General features: G+C 49.0%; 3 protein-coding genes across 3 annotated transcripts; all 3 read right to left on the reverse strand.

The window, feature by feature from the left end:
• Nucleotides 1-103: 103 nt before the first annotated feature.
• Nucleotides 104-2291, reverse strand: FOBCDRAFT_28791 (uncharacterized protein). Its single transcript, XM_031179431.3, has 2 exons — nt 1763-2291; nt 104-1673 (listed from the first exon to the last, which is right to left on the reverse strand). Exons 1-2 carry the CDS (start codon nt 2095-2097, stop codon nt 479-481), a joined length of 1530 nt encoding a protein of 509 aa, XP_031045318.2. The 5' UTR covers nt 2098-2291; the 3' UTR covers nt 104-478.
• Nucleotides 2292-6273: 3982 nt separating this feature from the next.
• Nucleotides 6274-10041, reverse strand: FOBCDRAFT_272451 (tubulin folding cofactor D C terminal-domain-containing protein; the record flags this gene model as incomplete). Its single annotated transcript, XM_031179428.2, has 3 exons — nt 6274-6970; nt 7027-9821; nt 9871-10041. The coding sequence occupies 3 exons, from the start codon at nt 10039-10041 to the stop codon at nt 6274-6276; spliced, it is 3663 nt and encodes a 1220-aa protein (XP_031045315.2).
• Nucleotides 10042-10540: 499 nt separating this feature from the next.
• On the reverse strand, nt 10541-12169 carry FOBCDRAFT_249548 (glycoside hydrolase). Its single transcript, XM_031179426.3, has 2 exons — nt 11881-12169; nt 10541-11833 (listed from the first exon to the last, which is right to left on the reverse strand). Exons 1-2 carry the CDS (start codon nt 12064-12066, stop codon nt 10808-10810), a joined length of 1212 nt encoding a protein of 403 aa, XP_031045313.2. The 5' UTR covers nt 12067-12169; the 3' UTR covers nt 10541-10807.
• Nucleotides 12170-14264: the final 2095 nt, after the last annotated feature.

A 14264-nucleotide genomic window follows, 5' to 3' on the forward strand; every position in this document is an offset into this window, starting at 1 on the left:
CATCGAATTATTCTGTAACCTTGCCAGCGCGGTGTCTCGAATGGGCGATTGTGTTGTCAGGCCATTCAGGATATTCTCAGAGATTGAACAAATCATGTCAATGCCATTAAACGTTAACTTGGCGTTTGCCGGGTATATATAACCAATAACCATGTCATCCTGACACACAGCCATAAAAATCCCAAACATATCATAATGCAAACCGCGATAGTTGCGCGAATGCCTGATCTCCAAATCCTGCCTTGTATTGAGACTTCGCATATACCCAAGTAAAAGATCCCTGCCTGCGCATTACTCCTGTCCTGCCAACCAAAAATACATTCAGAGCCTGTAGCATAAACGCCCCAGGCCGTATATAAATCTTCCAAGCCGGGCCAAATAAATCCCATAAAAATCGCTGTTGTCGTGAGGTAGTCGCATGTGAAAATGTGAAGATGTCGTCAAAGGTGATGGCAGATGATACCAAAGATTATTGCCGCTAGTTTAGAAGGCCGCCGGGATCCCTCAGCTCCGCCACGGGCGGTCCTTGCAAATCGTATCGCGACTCCTGTCGGGATTGCGGTATCGGCTGCAATTCCGTTCCTCGAGGCTTGGACTTGGACCGACTTGACCTCGAATTCATAGGTCCAAAGAGGCCACCGAGGTCTTGGAGCAAAGCAGTTGAACCTCGGCGAAAGCCTCCGGATCCTGCTGGTAATGAAGGTGCTGGGGGCGAATGCGACTGTGAAGAGTCTTCCTTAGACGACGCACGACTGTTTGCTCGAAGGCTCCCAGAACTCTCGGGGGGCACATCAAGCAGACCACCAACGTCGAAGAAAGAAACTCTCCTTGGTGCTATGCCGTTCTCACTTTTCGACTGGGAGAGTGGGTCGTGTTGTATCAGAGAATCATCGCTGTGCTCTTCGTTGCTGCGTTTTCTCTGAGGAAATTGCCAGCGCTCGAGGTCTTGATCCAGTTTGCGAAGAAGAGGGGCCGGGGTGTATTGCAGAGCACCGTTCTCGCTCGAGTTATCAGGCTGATCCTGAAGTTCTGGGTCAACGGTCATGCCAACGTCCCGTACAAGGTCTTCATCGCTTCCCCAGTGTCGGTGCAAAGTCGGGCGGCGGAGGTTGAGTGAGGGATCGAGGGACTCAGCTACCGATGAACGGCGGAACTTTTGCTTCTTCAGGCCGCGATCACGCACGAAAGATCCCAACACGAGTGAGTTTGCCGCAGCCGTGGCAAAAAGAAGCTCAACCGATGCCAAAAGCGATCGATACTGCTGACGACCGTGATCATCAATGATATGGGGTACCCGATAAAGAGTGACCCCAACAACAGATAGACTGAGAGAGAAGAGAAGCACAAGCTGTATCTTCCTCTTGATTGTCATTCCGCTTGTCACAATGATCGGAATTGGGAAAATGACAAGCAACAAATCAGTGACCACGTTGCAGACTGCCATCGTGAGAAGCTGCACGTATCCTTGACGGCATTGGCCACCAGGATCGGGCACAACCTGCCAATAGTGACTGTAAGGGCGGCATTCGACAAAGTCACTGATGACAACCGCGATGAAAGTAGCAACGAGGATTATTCGAATGACGTATAAAGACGTCTGCCATGATCGTTCCCACGTCGCTCGAGTCAATCGGTGAAGGAACTCGAGAACTGCGAACTTAAGTACCCAAAGGCTATGACCAGTCAGCGTCAAGATCCATATTCGCTTTACCCTTTGAAGAATGCGGAAGATGGGCAACGTTTAAATGAGGGCGGTACATACGTTGCGGCGTAGAAAATCCGACTGGCGAGCACAAGGCCACTTCCGATGGCTTTTTGACGCAATTGAAGGTCAGTAAGCTCAACACCATCAAATTGAGCATTGTTGGTTCCATATATGAGAATAAAATGAACGCATGCCATGCGAGCATACAGAGGGATCAAAGCTAGGGCCGCAACACGATCTTCAGTGAACAGCCGTTCGGTACGGATAAAGCGGCCTGCAAGCCGCAGAAGGATAATGAGGGTACAGAACGATGTCGCCCACCAGCAAACAAGGAGGGTCGGTTTATCGAATTTGAATTCGCGAAGAGTTGGAGGTTCTGAATAGAGAGCCATTCTTGCGTCCCCTGTCCGCGCCCGTCGTCCTCCGCAGAGGGCTCGACGAGCGAGGTAGTGATTAAACGTCGAAGGCTAGAGCTTGGCCGGAAGTATCGATGTGATCGTGGTGGGTGGTCGAATATGTCGTGGTAGGGTGCCGGGAGTCGACCTTGAAGTGTTTTGGCGATTTACCTCAACATAAGGCCGCCAGCGGTGGCACTCGAGTGATAGTATTATCGACTCAGCGGGAGAAGAATGCATGAAAATCGTAGACTCGTCGCTTCGTGGAAATCGGTATCAATTTGATATGTCGACTATAATCGTGATAGCCGGTAAAAACAGTAGCGTTGCCTTTTGAACAAGTATCGATCAAGCTTGTAGTTATTGTTCAAATATGCAATCGTGGAGAAGCCAATCCAGAACCAAGGTAAATGCGCAATATCGTGGGTGATGCAGGTCCAAGATGCATCGGTGGATTACTTCGCAGTTGATCGAGGGATGAACCAGCAGGCCGCGGCCAGGTAGGGAAGAGACCTGAAGGTAGTATTAAGACAGCAGAGTAAATGAGAAAGCAGCAGGTCAAGATAAGAGGAAGAGTGGAGGCAGACAAGGTGCGGCTGGTCCCAAGATATTGCGGAGGCGAGCGAATGTGGGCGAATCGACTTATCCCGGTTGGCCATCCGGAAGGCACAGGCAGTTCCTGTAGCGTTGATGGGCGAGTCTTGGGATTGCGCAGCGTACACTCACACACTCGTACTCACACGAGCCTATCGCCCCCAAGCCCATGGTCCGTCATCAGCGACCCTGTGCGTCCTGGAGGGAGGGGCGTTGGCCACAACCATGTGGAGTTCCAGAATCGAAATGGGCCAGACAGACATAACGAGACAGGGGGGTAATCAAGCATCCAAAGCACCGGTCTTCTTTGGCTTTTGCTCCACTAGTGCTGGGGCTGGACCGATGAGCATTAGGGTCCTGATGCAGGATCTTTCAGCTAGCGCGCTTGGGGTTCAAATATTTTGGACCTTCGATAGCTGGCTCGATGGCGACTCAAAATGTTGGTTATCACAAGTAGGATAATATGAAAGCTTTCAGAGCTTGATGATTAATCTCTGAGGTGTCGTCAAGTCAGCAGACAAGACAAACGATAACCACGGGTGCCGAGTCTATGGCATCAAGGACGTCGAGTCTTGGCATCCGCATTGAGACAACGATTGGGGTTGGGCAGTCAAGCCAAGACAGAGAAGGTGGGAGAACGACAGCCTAGTGAATAAATGGTTTAGGCGGCCCAGCAGACAACGATGCTGTACCGTGTTGACACCAACAGCCAGAAGCTAATAATGAGAGAAATCAAAATTGATTGAGCAGCAGAATATCGACTTCGAATAGCCACCTCAGGTGGCTTCCACGAAGTCGCAGGTGCTAATGATGTGGATGGCCGAGTCATACTATGGTAGCACACGAAACATAGACGCCAAGGAGGGCATCAAGTTCTTGCCAACGAGCAGAAATATGCTCTTTCGGGGTGCCATACTGGTATTAGGGAGCATGGCGAGACATGAGGATGACAAGTAGTTTAATTTCTGACACCCAGTCAGCATGGGTACGCAATACTGATGGTGAAGCATCATTGATATCGAAGGCCCCCTTCTCATTGTGGTGACAACTCTTCAAGATTTTGCTTCATAGTTTCAAATTGCAAGGCTCCCAGCCCATCGCATCTCCTGGCACAAGGCACAGGGCAGGACTAGCAAGTCAGCCACCAGGCTTGGTAGTACCGAACTCAAGAAATCCAAACTAGTCATGAGAATACCACGCTGTCAAGTACACAATGAACTCAACCGAGTACAGATTCCTTAACGGCGTTGTGGCTTCCTCGTGGTGAGTGGATTGCGGTTCCGTTGTCGGTCACCAAGCCGGGTGATAAACATAACCGTAACCGTGGCCAAGCCGCCGAGGTATGCCATTTTCACCAGTTGAGATTGGCTACTAGCTCGCTGTTTCGTCAGCGAGAGATTGCTTTAAGCTTGACAAGGGTTCGATGGTGACAGAATGCAACAGTATCGGTCTGGATTCAACAGCGATTTCACGTGTCTTGTACGGAACTGCCCGATACGTGAAAGGAGCAGCGGAAAGGTGTTACCATCTTGCTGTTGTGGCTGGGCGCGATTCCATGTCGCTTATCACGGCGCCCAGGTTTGGCTTCCGCTGACTGGCCGCAACCATTCCGTTGTGAGAGTACTTGATCATGAGCTGTTCTTTTGCATTGACATTGCCGTATCCGATGTGATAGTGACATCTTTGTAGACTTGAGTTTGCTGGTTCGATGCTGAAAAGCGGGCAAAATAGACCGTCCAATATGAAGCTCGCATTTCCCCCGGGTTTAGACGTTGAAACAAGGGTCCAATCGAGCAGCCAGCCGCCCATCACGGAAGGACATGTCACATCACGCGACAACGTGGTTGCCAGAATTGATAAGAGAGGCATATGACCCCCCACGCACGTTCAGACCATTCTACTGGGACTCTTGGAATGAAGTGGTAGGTTCATGTGAAAGTCAAGCAATTTCATGATTGAGAGAAAGCATCTCGAGTTTAGTTGACATTTTGACCGTGCGCGTTAGAGTTTAGCGAAGGCCGTGCTTGCCACGACTTCCTGATTTGCACATTCAAGGCAGATTGGGTCCAAGTGGAATGAATTCGTAGCTGTTTCCTCATCTTGCAAGCCAAGGTCTCAAACCTCAGGCATCAAGGGTCTCCGTCTCACAACCCCAGAATCAAATATGGAGAGCCAAGGTCATCTCAAGTCTTGTTAGGCACACGCACGCGGCACGACATATCAAAGTGATGATACGAAATTGTGGGTGATTGTAATAACCCACACGGATAATATCCACATATATTTCTCCTTATCTGCAGAACTCCACATCTCACGATACATGCATCAGCCTTATCTCTCTCCAACCTTGACCGTTGGCCTCATCTCACTCGCCTCTATCGTCTCTCTAGCGCAGCTCTGGCTTCGACGCCTATAATTCTATGCGGAGCAAACACGCCATGTTCGTCTCGTCTATTTACATGATATCCACAACAAAGCATCAGGTTGAACTAGCAAGTCAGAAATAGTCAATAATTAATTGGCTAATCTCATGGAACTACCCCTGGGTATTGCAGCAACGGTTCCTATCCAGTTTTGGAGTATCGGTCATAAAGGCCTGTCAAAACCATCATTCCCGGCCCGATTCCGCTGCCTTTTGGTTTGGTACCTATTAACATGGCGATAATGTAACAGCGTCGGACTTGTATGACCGTGAAACAGGAAGTATCTCCTCCAGACAATGTCGAAATTGGTCAAGGTCTGCTGTGGTTCTGCAAGCAATGCGCAACGGGCGCAATGCTAGATTCAAAGCCACGAACTTGTCGATGCTTGAGTCGGTAATCTTTATCTTGATCTCTCTCATTAAAGTCCCTCAGTATCAAAACACATCAACTACTTTCTTTCATTCAGCCATAGTTAGCTTAATGAATGTACAGTTTCTGCTCATTCCTCCAGGCTAGTGGCCTTAACCCCCATTAGCTGCCCTTCAGCTTGTTCGCCTCGGTCCCGAGACGCTAATGAAAATAATTATCTCCTTTCACCACTTCAACCCTATCACACTACCTGGTATCTATGTGAGATCATGATTAAGAACATACATCGCGGGCGTTCCGAGACATCTAGTGGCTTTTCTAGAACACCGGCAGAAACATGGCGCAAATCAATAATGCCTTGTTGCAATAGCCTGATGTCGGCTGAACTTTGACGAGTCGGTCACTGGCCCTGACTGGACAATTCGTCAACCAAGACAGTGCCGTGGCTTTTGCACTATTATTCAAGCCACGAAACTCCATGCAGCACCATGCATAATTTTGCAACAATCCTGGTCTCACAAATCATTTGACTGGCGGTGTTCATTAGAGGCTTGCTAATGGATGGCTGTTGGTTAACTTACCTTCCTCTCTGGGTCACAACGATTAAACAAGTCTGACGCCTACCAACTCTCTTTGTTCGGTAGATATCGGCTTTTGACTTTTGCAATGATATTCAGCCTTGTAATCGCGGGTCGATCAGGAACCAAAGTTCAAGCCGCGCAGCCACTGCGACTCTGCTACCTCCTCAAGCATTATCGAGCTGCCCTATTTGGATACAGTCTGAAAACTAGCCCAACCTCAGTTCTTCAACTGCAGTCTTGATCTGCAGTTTGCCGGCTTGGCCCCAGTCTACGCCCTTTAACTTCTGTGCGATTTCTTCCTCCTCTTCAAGCACACCCCAGAGACCATCAACAACCATGCTCCTGACCTTGGGCCAGGGATGATGCAACAAAGCACCCAAGCGTTTCCTAGCTTCTTGGACACCTGTCTCAGCGCCTTCCTGGCCAGCCATTGACGCAATACCGCAATAGACTTTGGTGCACGCTTCGAGCTTTCGGACGTTACCTGTCTTGTAACCCGCCTTCTGTGTCTGCAGGCACAAGCTACGAAGGTTGACGCTGCTCTTCTGGAAGAGCTGCATCTGGAAAAGGAATGCAATGATCTCCAGGGTTGGCACGATCACCCTATCCTGGCCCTGTCGGGACTTAAGATTCTGTAACATCGCGTGACAGATAAGATCTAGGTTCTCATGCTTGGCCTCGCAGAAGTCGCAGAGCGCCGCTCGACTAGCAATGACAAGGTCCTCGTTGCCCGTGTCTGCAGATCCCACAAACCCAGACATGAGTTCTGTCATCCATTTCTCCGTGTCTCCTTTAGCCATATCGCCAAGCAATGGGCGAAGACGACCGCCCGCCTGAAGCTCAAGGAGACTCTCAAAGTAGGCCCTGGAAGAGAAAGTGAGTTCGCGGAAGTGCTTCGCGTGGCTAAGAGAAGTCAGTCGTATGTCTAGGAATCTGACATTTGAAATTTTGGCACATACCCGTTTTCTAGAACCAATGCAACTGCGGCCTGAGCTTCAGGACGTACGCGGTCGAGTTTCTCTGCAGCAAGACGAAGGACACTGAAGAATAGAGCCTGCACGGAAGCCTCCTCCCATTCGCCTTGGGCAGTTGTATCATCAAGCTTATTCCACAAGGCTTTCACGGCTCTCAGAGCGTGCACACGGACGTGCGATCCAACATCTCCTCGGGCATTCGTAGTATAATCGTTCAAACCCTCAACGATCAGTTGCAGAAACACCAGAGGCTTGTTATGCAGAACACTGCTTTGAGCCAAGCTCTGCAATATGGCGACGCGAGTCTCAACTTCGCTATCCCATGTCCAACGCTCTAGGATCGCCTGGCAGGCCACGTCCTCAGACGAGCTTACCAGAGGCTGCGCGACTGTAAGTGCAGAAAAGTAACCAATTCCATGCACTGAAGTTCTGCTTGTTGGGCGACGTTGGACAGTTTCTGCCCATTCACTCAGGAGTGCCTCTCTGTCAATTGGCTTAGAAAGAATGAGAAGAGCCAATGATGCAGCAGCAGTTGGCTCAATCGTTTCTTGCTCGCTGCGGTTCAACCAGGTTGGGATAATGGCGCGTAATGCCGAGATCAGTCGTGCTACCGTCTCACTTCGGTCCTCATCGCACGAATCGAGTGCAGATACGAGACCCAAATAGCCTGACACATTCCCGGGATGAAGGAGCTCTTGGCCTGGACAAAGAGCTTGCTGTGAATCCATGCCGAGAACTGAAACTTGTAGAATAGGCAACGCTGAAACGACTAGGCGGCTTGCGGCTTCAGCGAGCAATTCCGGTTTTCGATAAGCAGTTGACTGCAGGTTCTCCAACGCCCCTGAGACCGTTGAAAGTATTTCATCAATCAGCACCGGGTTACTCTTCTCTGCGCCTGAGCTGAACAAGGCTGGAAATTTATCAAGGACAGAGGCAAAGCATAGCAACAGACCGTGTCTCTCCTCAACCTGACGAGGTTGAAGTGTTTTGAGGCGATCAGTCAGCAGTTGAATAATGGTTTTGAACTGGGCAAGAGAGTCCTCAGATTTGGTGTCCGATAACTCATAGGTGAGGACTCCAAAAGCGGCACCAGATACGCGTCTTGAAGCAGCATCAAGGTCGCCGATACCTCTCCAGCCTAGGAGGGTATCAATGATGGCTTCGCCATACTGGCTTGCAAGACGAGTCGCGTTTACCGCAACCTCCTCGATTGCTCTGGAACGTCGTGCAACAGCGTGGTAATCGACAGTTTGCACCACCCAAATACCCTGCTCAACAGTGTCCGGATGTCGTCCAACAAGTTCTTGCAAGGCAGCCGATGCACCGCGTCTAATGTTTCCCGCAGGGTCCAGAGAAGCAGTCACAACGAGTTCTGTTGCAAGGACTTGAAGGATCGAACTTGTTGCCGGATGAGCTTTGGCTGCAAAGACAGAGTGTGTAGGAATTGCTAGGAGCTCAGAGCTCGTATATCGGCGGGCGAGGGCCCAAATACCAAAACAAGCAGCATCTCGTACATTGGTTCCAACACTACCTCCAGACATACTTCGCTGCTCAAATGACAGACCAAGAAGCAAAGCATGGACAATATCTGACAATTGTTCAGTGGGCGGTGATCTTCGATAGAGCAGATGTGATAGTGTGAGCATGAGCCCATGCCATTCGAGGTTATTCACAGCAGACAAGTCTCTGACTGGTTTGCCCCCGGCGGGTTTCGTCCAGAGGACATTTCGGTTCAGTGATTCAAGGACAGCCTCAACAACCTGAGAAGCCATATCGGGATCCAATTTCAAAGTGATGATACTCAAAGACTTGCTTGCTGCAAATCGTACTGGTGTATCGTTGTCGGCTACAGATTCAAGCAAATACCCAATAGCTGTCTCTGTAAGCTCAGTGCTGGCCATATCTTGTGGTGTCTGGCGAAGGCGCAAAACAACCACAGATCGAATAACCTTCAGAATCATTTTTCTTGCTAAGGCTAACGAGATAATCGTTTTAGAGAGCGCATTCTCGCCAGCGGATATTTCGTGGATAGCATAGAAGATAGTCGAAAGATACGGATTCATGTCAGATGTATCTGACGATGCGCGCAATACACCGGCTAGGAACGATAGGACTCCTAGATAGAAGTATGTTTTTTGTAGCGGCTGGTCCTGTTTCGGGCGTAGAGAAGCAAGGGACCAGTTTATGAGGCTTTCGAGGACGCCAAGCTGCTGCATATCGCGACGGATAGACATTCTCACCAGCAGAGCTTTTGCAGCGTCCCTTTCCTTTCCTGGAGTACCAAGATACTTGATAGCGAGAGGAATCACACGTACAGTAATGGCAGGGAGGTTCTCAGGCCAGACCAGGCCTGGTATCTCTGGCACTGTAACATCTTGCAAGTCGACGGAAGATATGGTAGAGAGGTCAAAGGGAGCCAGCAGGAGATGCGAAAGCCACAAAAGAACGACATAGCGTTCCTCCCATGACCATTTCCCGAGAGCAACGTCATCAACAGAAGCTTGCTCAGACTCTTCAATGGCAGAGAGGAGCAACTCTAGATACTTGGCTTCAACATTGAGAAAACGCACAATGACCTTTTCGCCGCGGATCTTGCAAAACGTGTATATGATCTTGCATATGGCAAACTCAACTGAGACCAAGAGCTTAGAGCGGGATGAGAGTGCTTTTCCGCGATGGCGAGTTTGGAGATGCTTGAGAAACGCCTCAGCAAGGAGGGGAATCCACTTGGGCAGGTAGGGATCCAACAGCTGAGGAAGTTCTTGGAAGGGATCTAGGAGCTAAATAAGAGAGTGAGTATATATATTATTAGTATAAGAGATGACATACAGTATTGGTAAGTCGGAATATCTCCTTTGCGCGCACCCGCGAGCGTACTCTTGTGCCGCCGTGGCCATCCGGCTTCCAGAGGAAACTTGGCAGGGAGCGGCCAAAGTCCCCCAGAAGATCCGCTGAGATCTTCTGGAGCTTGATATCGAAATCTGCTTCTGGGGCGTCCATTTCTTCAGTAGGGACAGGGACACACAATCAGATTGCCTGACTTTTGTTTGTTAGGACTGAAATTGCTACTTGAACATGCTGTGTGAGGCCAGGCAACGAGTTAACGAGATGAGCGGGTCCAAGTTTTCGATGGTAGTGATTCGAGGAGGATAGAGATAAACCAATAGAGATGAGCCTGACTCTCAGAAACTATCTCAACTTGAATTAAAAGTTTGCTATTGGCTTTTCCGGATCGTACCTCGGTTGTAAAGAATGAGAGCTGTTGTGAATTGGTGCATCAAAAGCTCACCGTCCTTGATTCCGTACAGTGCGGACAATGGCCATGGTAGGTTACACTGTACATCACTGAATAGCAATTTGAGCCTCAACTCCCACTTCATGAAAGCAATCATATAAATTCAAATCCTTCGACGTTGTGTAAGGAGTCCAAAGCTCAATAGATGTTTTCAATTTTATTGTATCGTCATACTGTCCAAACTGATTATGTTTACACAGTTATCAAGAATGTCTGTCCGTCTATGAGCGCCTCAAGCCTCCATATCTTCTCTTTACCTAGCTCCAGCTACCTGTCTGTCCTCCAAATCCTCTAAGGGGGTATCAACCATTAACAAATAAGATAAACCAGGAGTCACAGACCCTATCTTGTCTAATGCTCGTAAGCCGTGTTCCTCTATGCCCGATGAAATAACCCAGGTTCGCCAATAAATCCAATCCCTAGTTTGTTCTTTTACCCATCCATGACGCCCAGTCTTTTTCCCGCTCTAAATCATAAGTTTGAAACTGCGATCGCTGCTACTATAGCATCCAAAGCACTGCTGTGCGAGGGGCCAGTGGCATCAATGTAAGGCCCAGCCCAGGAAACGCCTAGCTTGTTGTCTTTGCTGCGGCTCTTCTTCCAAATGGAGATGGCGTTCTTCGTGATGAAGCGACGGTACAAGGGCTTTGGTGAAACAGTGTGCAAGTATCGAAGGTTTCTGACAAAGATACCTTTGAACTGCTGTCCGTCTGCGCCACAGTGACCCTCCTTGGTCTCACAACCGTCACTCTCGATAAGGATACCATCTTTGTTGGTAAGTTCCTTAATGGCAGCATAGGCGATCTTGTGAGCTTTGTCGGTGTAAGCGTCGTCTCCTGTGGCAAGCGAAAGTTCGACGAGAGCGCCCAGAATGACTCCTTGGTTGTAACTCCAAGTCTGAAGACCGTTATTCTTGCATTCGCCGTTCAACCCATCGTTAATAAGTCCCTTCTCGTTTATCATGCCACTGTCGGAGAACCAGTTCCACTGCTTCTTGGCTATGTCGAGGTATGTGCTGTTCTTTGAGACACGTCGTGCTAACGAAGCAGCAGTTGCGAGATATAGTTCGTTTGCAATCGCATTGATGTAGCCTGAGCCATCCTCTCCCTCCTTCTTCCACCTTATACCGCCGCCGCAAGGTGTGTTTGTGCCGGTCTGCATATCGTTGAAGATGTCGATAGCAGCCTCGAGATACTGGTCGTTGCCAGTTGCATCCGATGCTCTGATCCATGCCAGAGCCCACCAGCCTTCGTCATCGTAAAACTCGTTGAGGAAGTCGTCGAAACCACGTTTTCCCAAGAAACCCCGCTTCATCATACAACCTGAGCTTGAGTCTATACAGTAGGAAGAAGCAACGAGGCCGTTTGTCATTGTCTTCATGGTATGAACCGTTGTCTTTTGGGCGTTTTCGTAGGTTGTGGCGAGAACTCCTCCAATATTTAACTTGTTGGCTTCTTCGAGACGTAGAGTTGAGAAATCAGCGAGGGTGGTTATGATCTGGTTGTTGTTAGCTTTGTGTCTAGTATAAGAGACTCTAGACTGACATTTGCACTCGACCACCAAGCATTATCCCACACACCGGTGGCAGAATTGTAGAATTCTTCATTCAAAACTTGGATAGCAGTAACTGCCTTTTCAGTATACGTGGTGACGCCTCGAGCTTGAGTTGAAGGTTTGACTGAAGTAACGAAAGTCGTCCCGGTAAATAGATCCGCCCAGGGGATATGCATGTTGAAAGAATGAAAGTTAAGGAAACAAGGGTTTTGATAGCATTGAGGAAAGAGAAAGCAATATCAGAAATGAATAGAACTTTTAATAACTCTCAGAGTTTGAATGAATCAGAGAAGAGGCATGAAATGAACAGAAGCAACAGCTCGGGTATAAGATATGAGAAGGGACCAGGAGATCTATATAGCTACATACAAACAAGATCAAACTTTTTGCCCTCAAGTGGATGCCTCTTTGTCTAAACCCACACCAAACTCCCCCACGACTTGCATTGCATTGACGTCCATTGATGAATGAATGTTTCCTTCAACGTGGGCATGGCCATGGCCGCGACCAGCACCACTTACGACATGGCATAGCGAGAGAAAAGCCCTCCAGGGGTACAGGTACGGGTACCGTACAGGATGAGGACGCCAACGCTACGGTTAGCATAATGCTGAATTGTTGCTGTCCCAGCCAAGACTCAGTGGAGTATGTGGACTCGGAGCAGTAACCATCAGTGATTGGGCGAGGAAGAGGTTGAAGGTGAAGATGCGACGCGCCGATGAAAGTCGTGATGGGGCGCTTGATGTTTCAGACCCAGGACTACGGGATAGGTTCCACAGAAGAAAAAGAGACTGCCGGTGCACTTAAGATAACCCCTGACGCTACCAGGGTTTTAGTGGACGGACGGCACGCTACTGGTTTTTTACCCGTCGTAGTCTCAGGACATCGACCTTATCTTTTGTTAGCTGCGCCACGTGCTTGACCTGATACTCAGGTCACCTTCAGCTACATCTGAAGATATTAATAAGGCAGACTTTGATAGACACGGCACGGGGATAACTCCCAGGTTGATCCTGTAAAGCGTAGAGCAAGGACCAAAAGCAAGAAAACATCTCCAGATCTGCAGACCATTTCTTGGACTTGATGAGTTGTACCATATCCCTGCAGACCGATCCTCAAATCATCATGCGTATCTCTCTCTCTGTGATCGCCTATTTTCTGCTGTGCTGTCATGGCTTCGAGCCGGGGTTTGGTGTTTCAAGCTGGATGCCAATATTATGCGATAACGACAATTCGCATGTGGGTTTTCAATACTACCTACACAAACAAGATACAGTTAGATCTTGACACTCTTCAGAATCATCCCATCCCATCCCATCCTAACCTATTCTTGTTCATGCCAGCGCATCTTGTTGGACAGCCCTAAGGTGGCATTGCTGGTGCTCCTGAAGTATTATCTTGTCTGCACGACTCCGGGTTCGTCATCCCCTTGCTTGGAGTCTTATCTCTGTGTTCTGTACAACATCTTTGTCTCTCGGAGCATATCAGCCTCCGCTGTAGCCGCTCAGGTCGTTGGCGCCTTTGATATCTAACTTATCTTCCTTCTTCATCACCTTTAACAATCGACGCCTTTGACCTAATCCTTGCACAAAACCGATTGAATTCCCAAGCACGGTGTCACTTGTGTCCTGATCGGAAGAGAACGACAGCTGAGCTTGTTGAATAAACGCCTTCATCGGGTCCGTGGTTGTCGGAGGTAAAGTATAAGTTACTATATCGAGCTGCCAGCCTGCCAACTGAGACTCACCCTTGCCAGGAGGTTACTGTAAAAAGCACAACTTAGGTGACATCGGCAAAAGGACAGTCATGTCACAAAGGGAATGAGTATCGATTATCGCATTGTTTAATAATTTTGACAAAGCCTTTACCGACGGAATTACCATGTCGATCTCGGAGACGATCTGTTGATGCGGCGTGGCTCATGTTCAGCAATACGCATTGTGCATTGCTCAGCATGTTCTCAAGAGGTAGTGATTTTCAGTTGAGGGTGGAGATGTGCAGATGTTTCATCGAAACTTCCGATCAGTTGAAGCCTGAAGACCCAACAAGGGCTGCAGGGCGAGATAACTCAAGGAAGATCTATACCTTGTCATGAACATGCAAGTCACAGCCAACCAAGAAGTCGAGACCAACGGCCGTGTTCCGTATTTAGGACGGCAGAGAAAAAGAGGTGACCTTAGCGCGCCCAACCTGAATATGGGTCTTTTTCTCCTCTCCTTTCCTTTCCTTTCTTTCCTTCCTTTCCTTTCTCCCCGAGAATCTCTAGTTGAAACAAACCATTTCTGGGTCGAGTGGAGGTTCATGACTAGGGCAGGAGACAGGCCCGTTGTACCTGCAGCTGCTGCACTGGAGATCTCTGAGCAAGGTGCAAGTG

Source organism: Fusarium oxysporum, chromosome IV (assembly GCF_013085055.1).
Source record: "Fusarium oxysporum Fo47 chromosome IV, complete sequence".
NCBI lineage: Eukaryota > Fungi > Ascomycota > Sordariomycetes > Hypocreales > Nectriaceae > Fusarium > Fusarium oxysporum.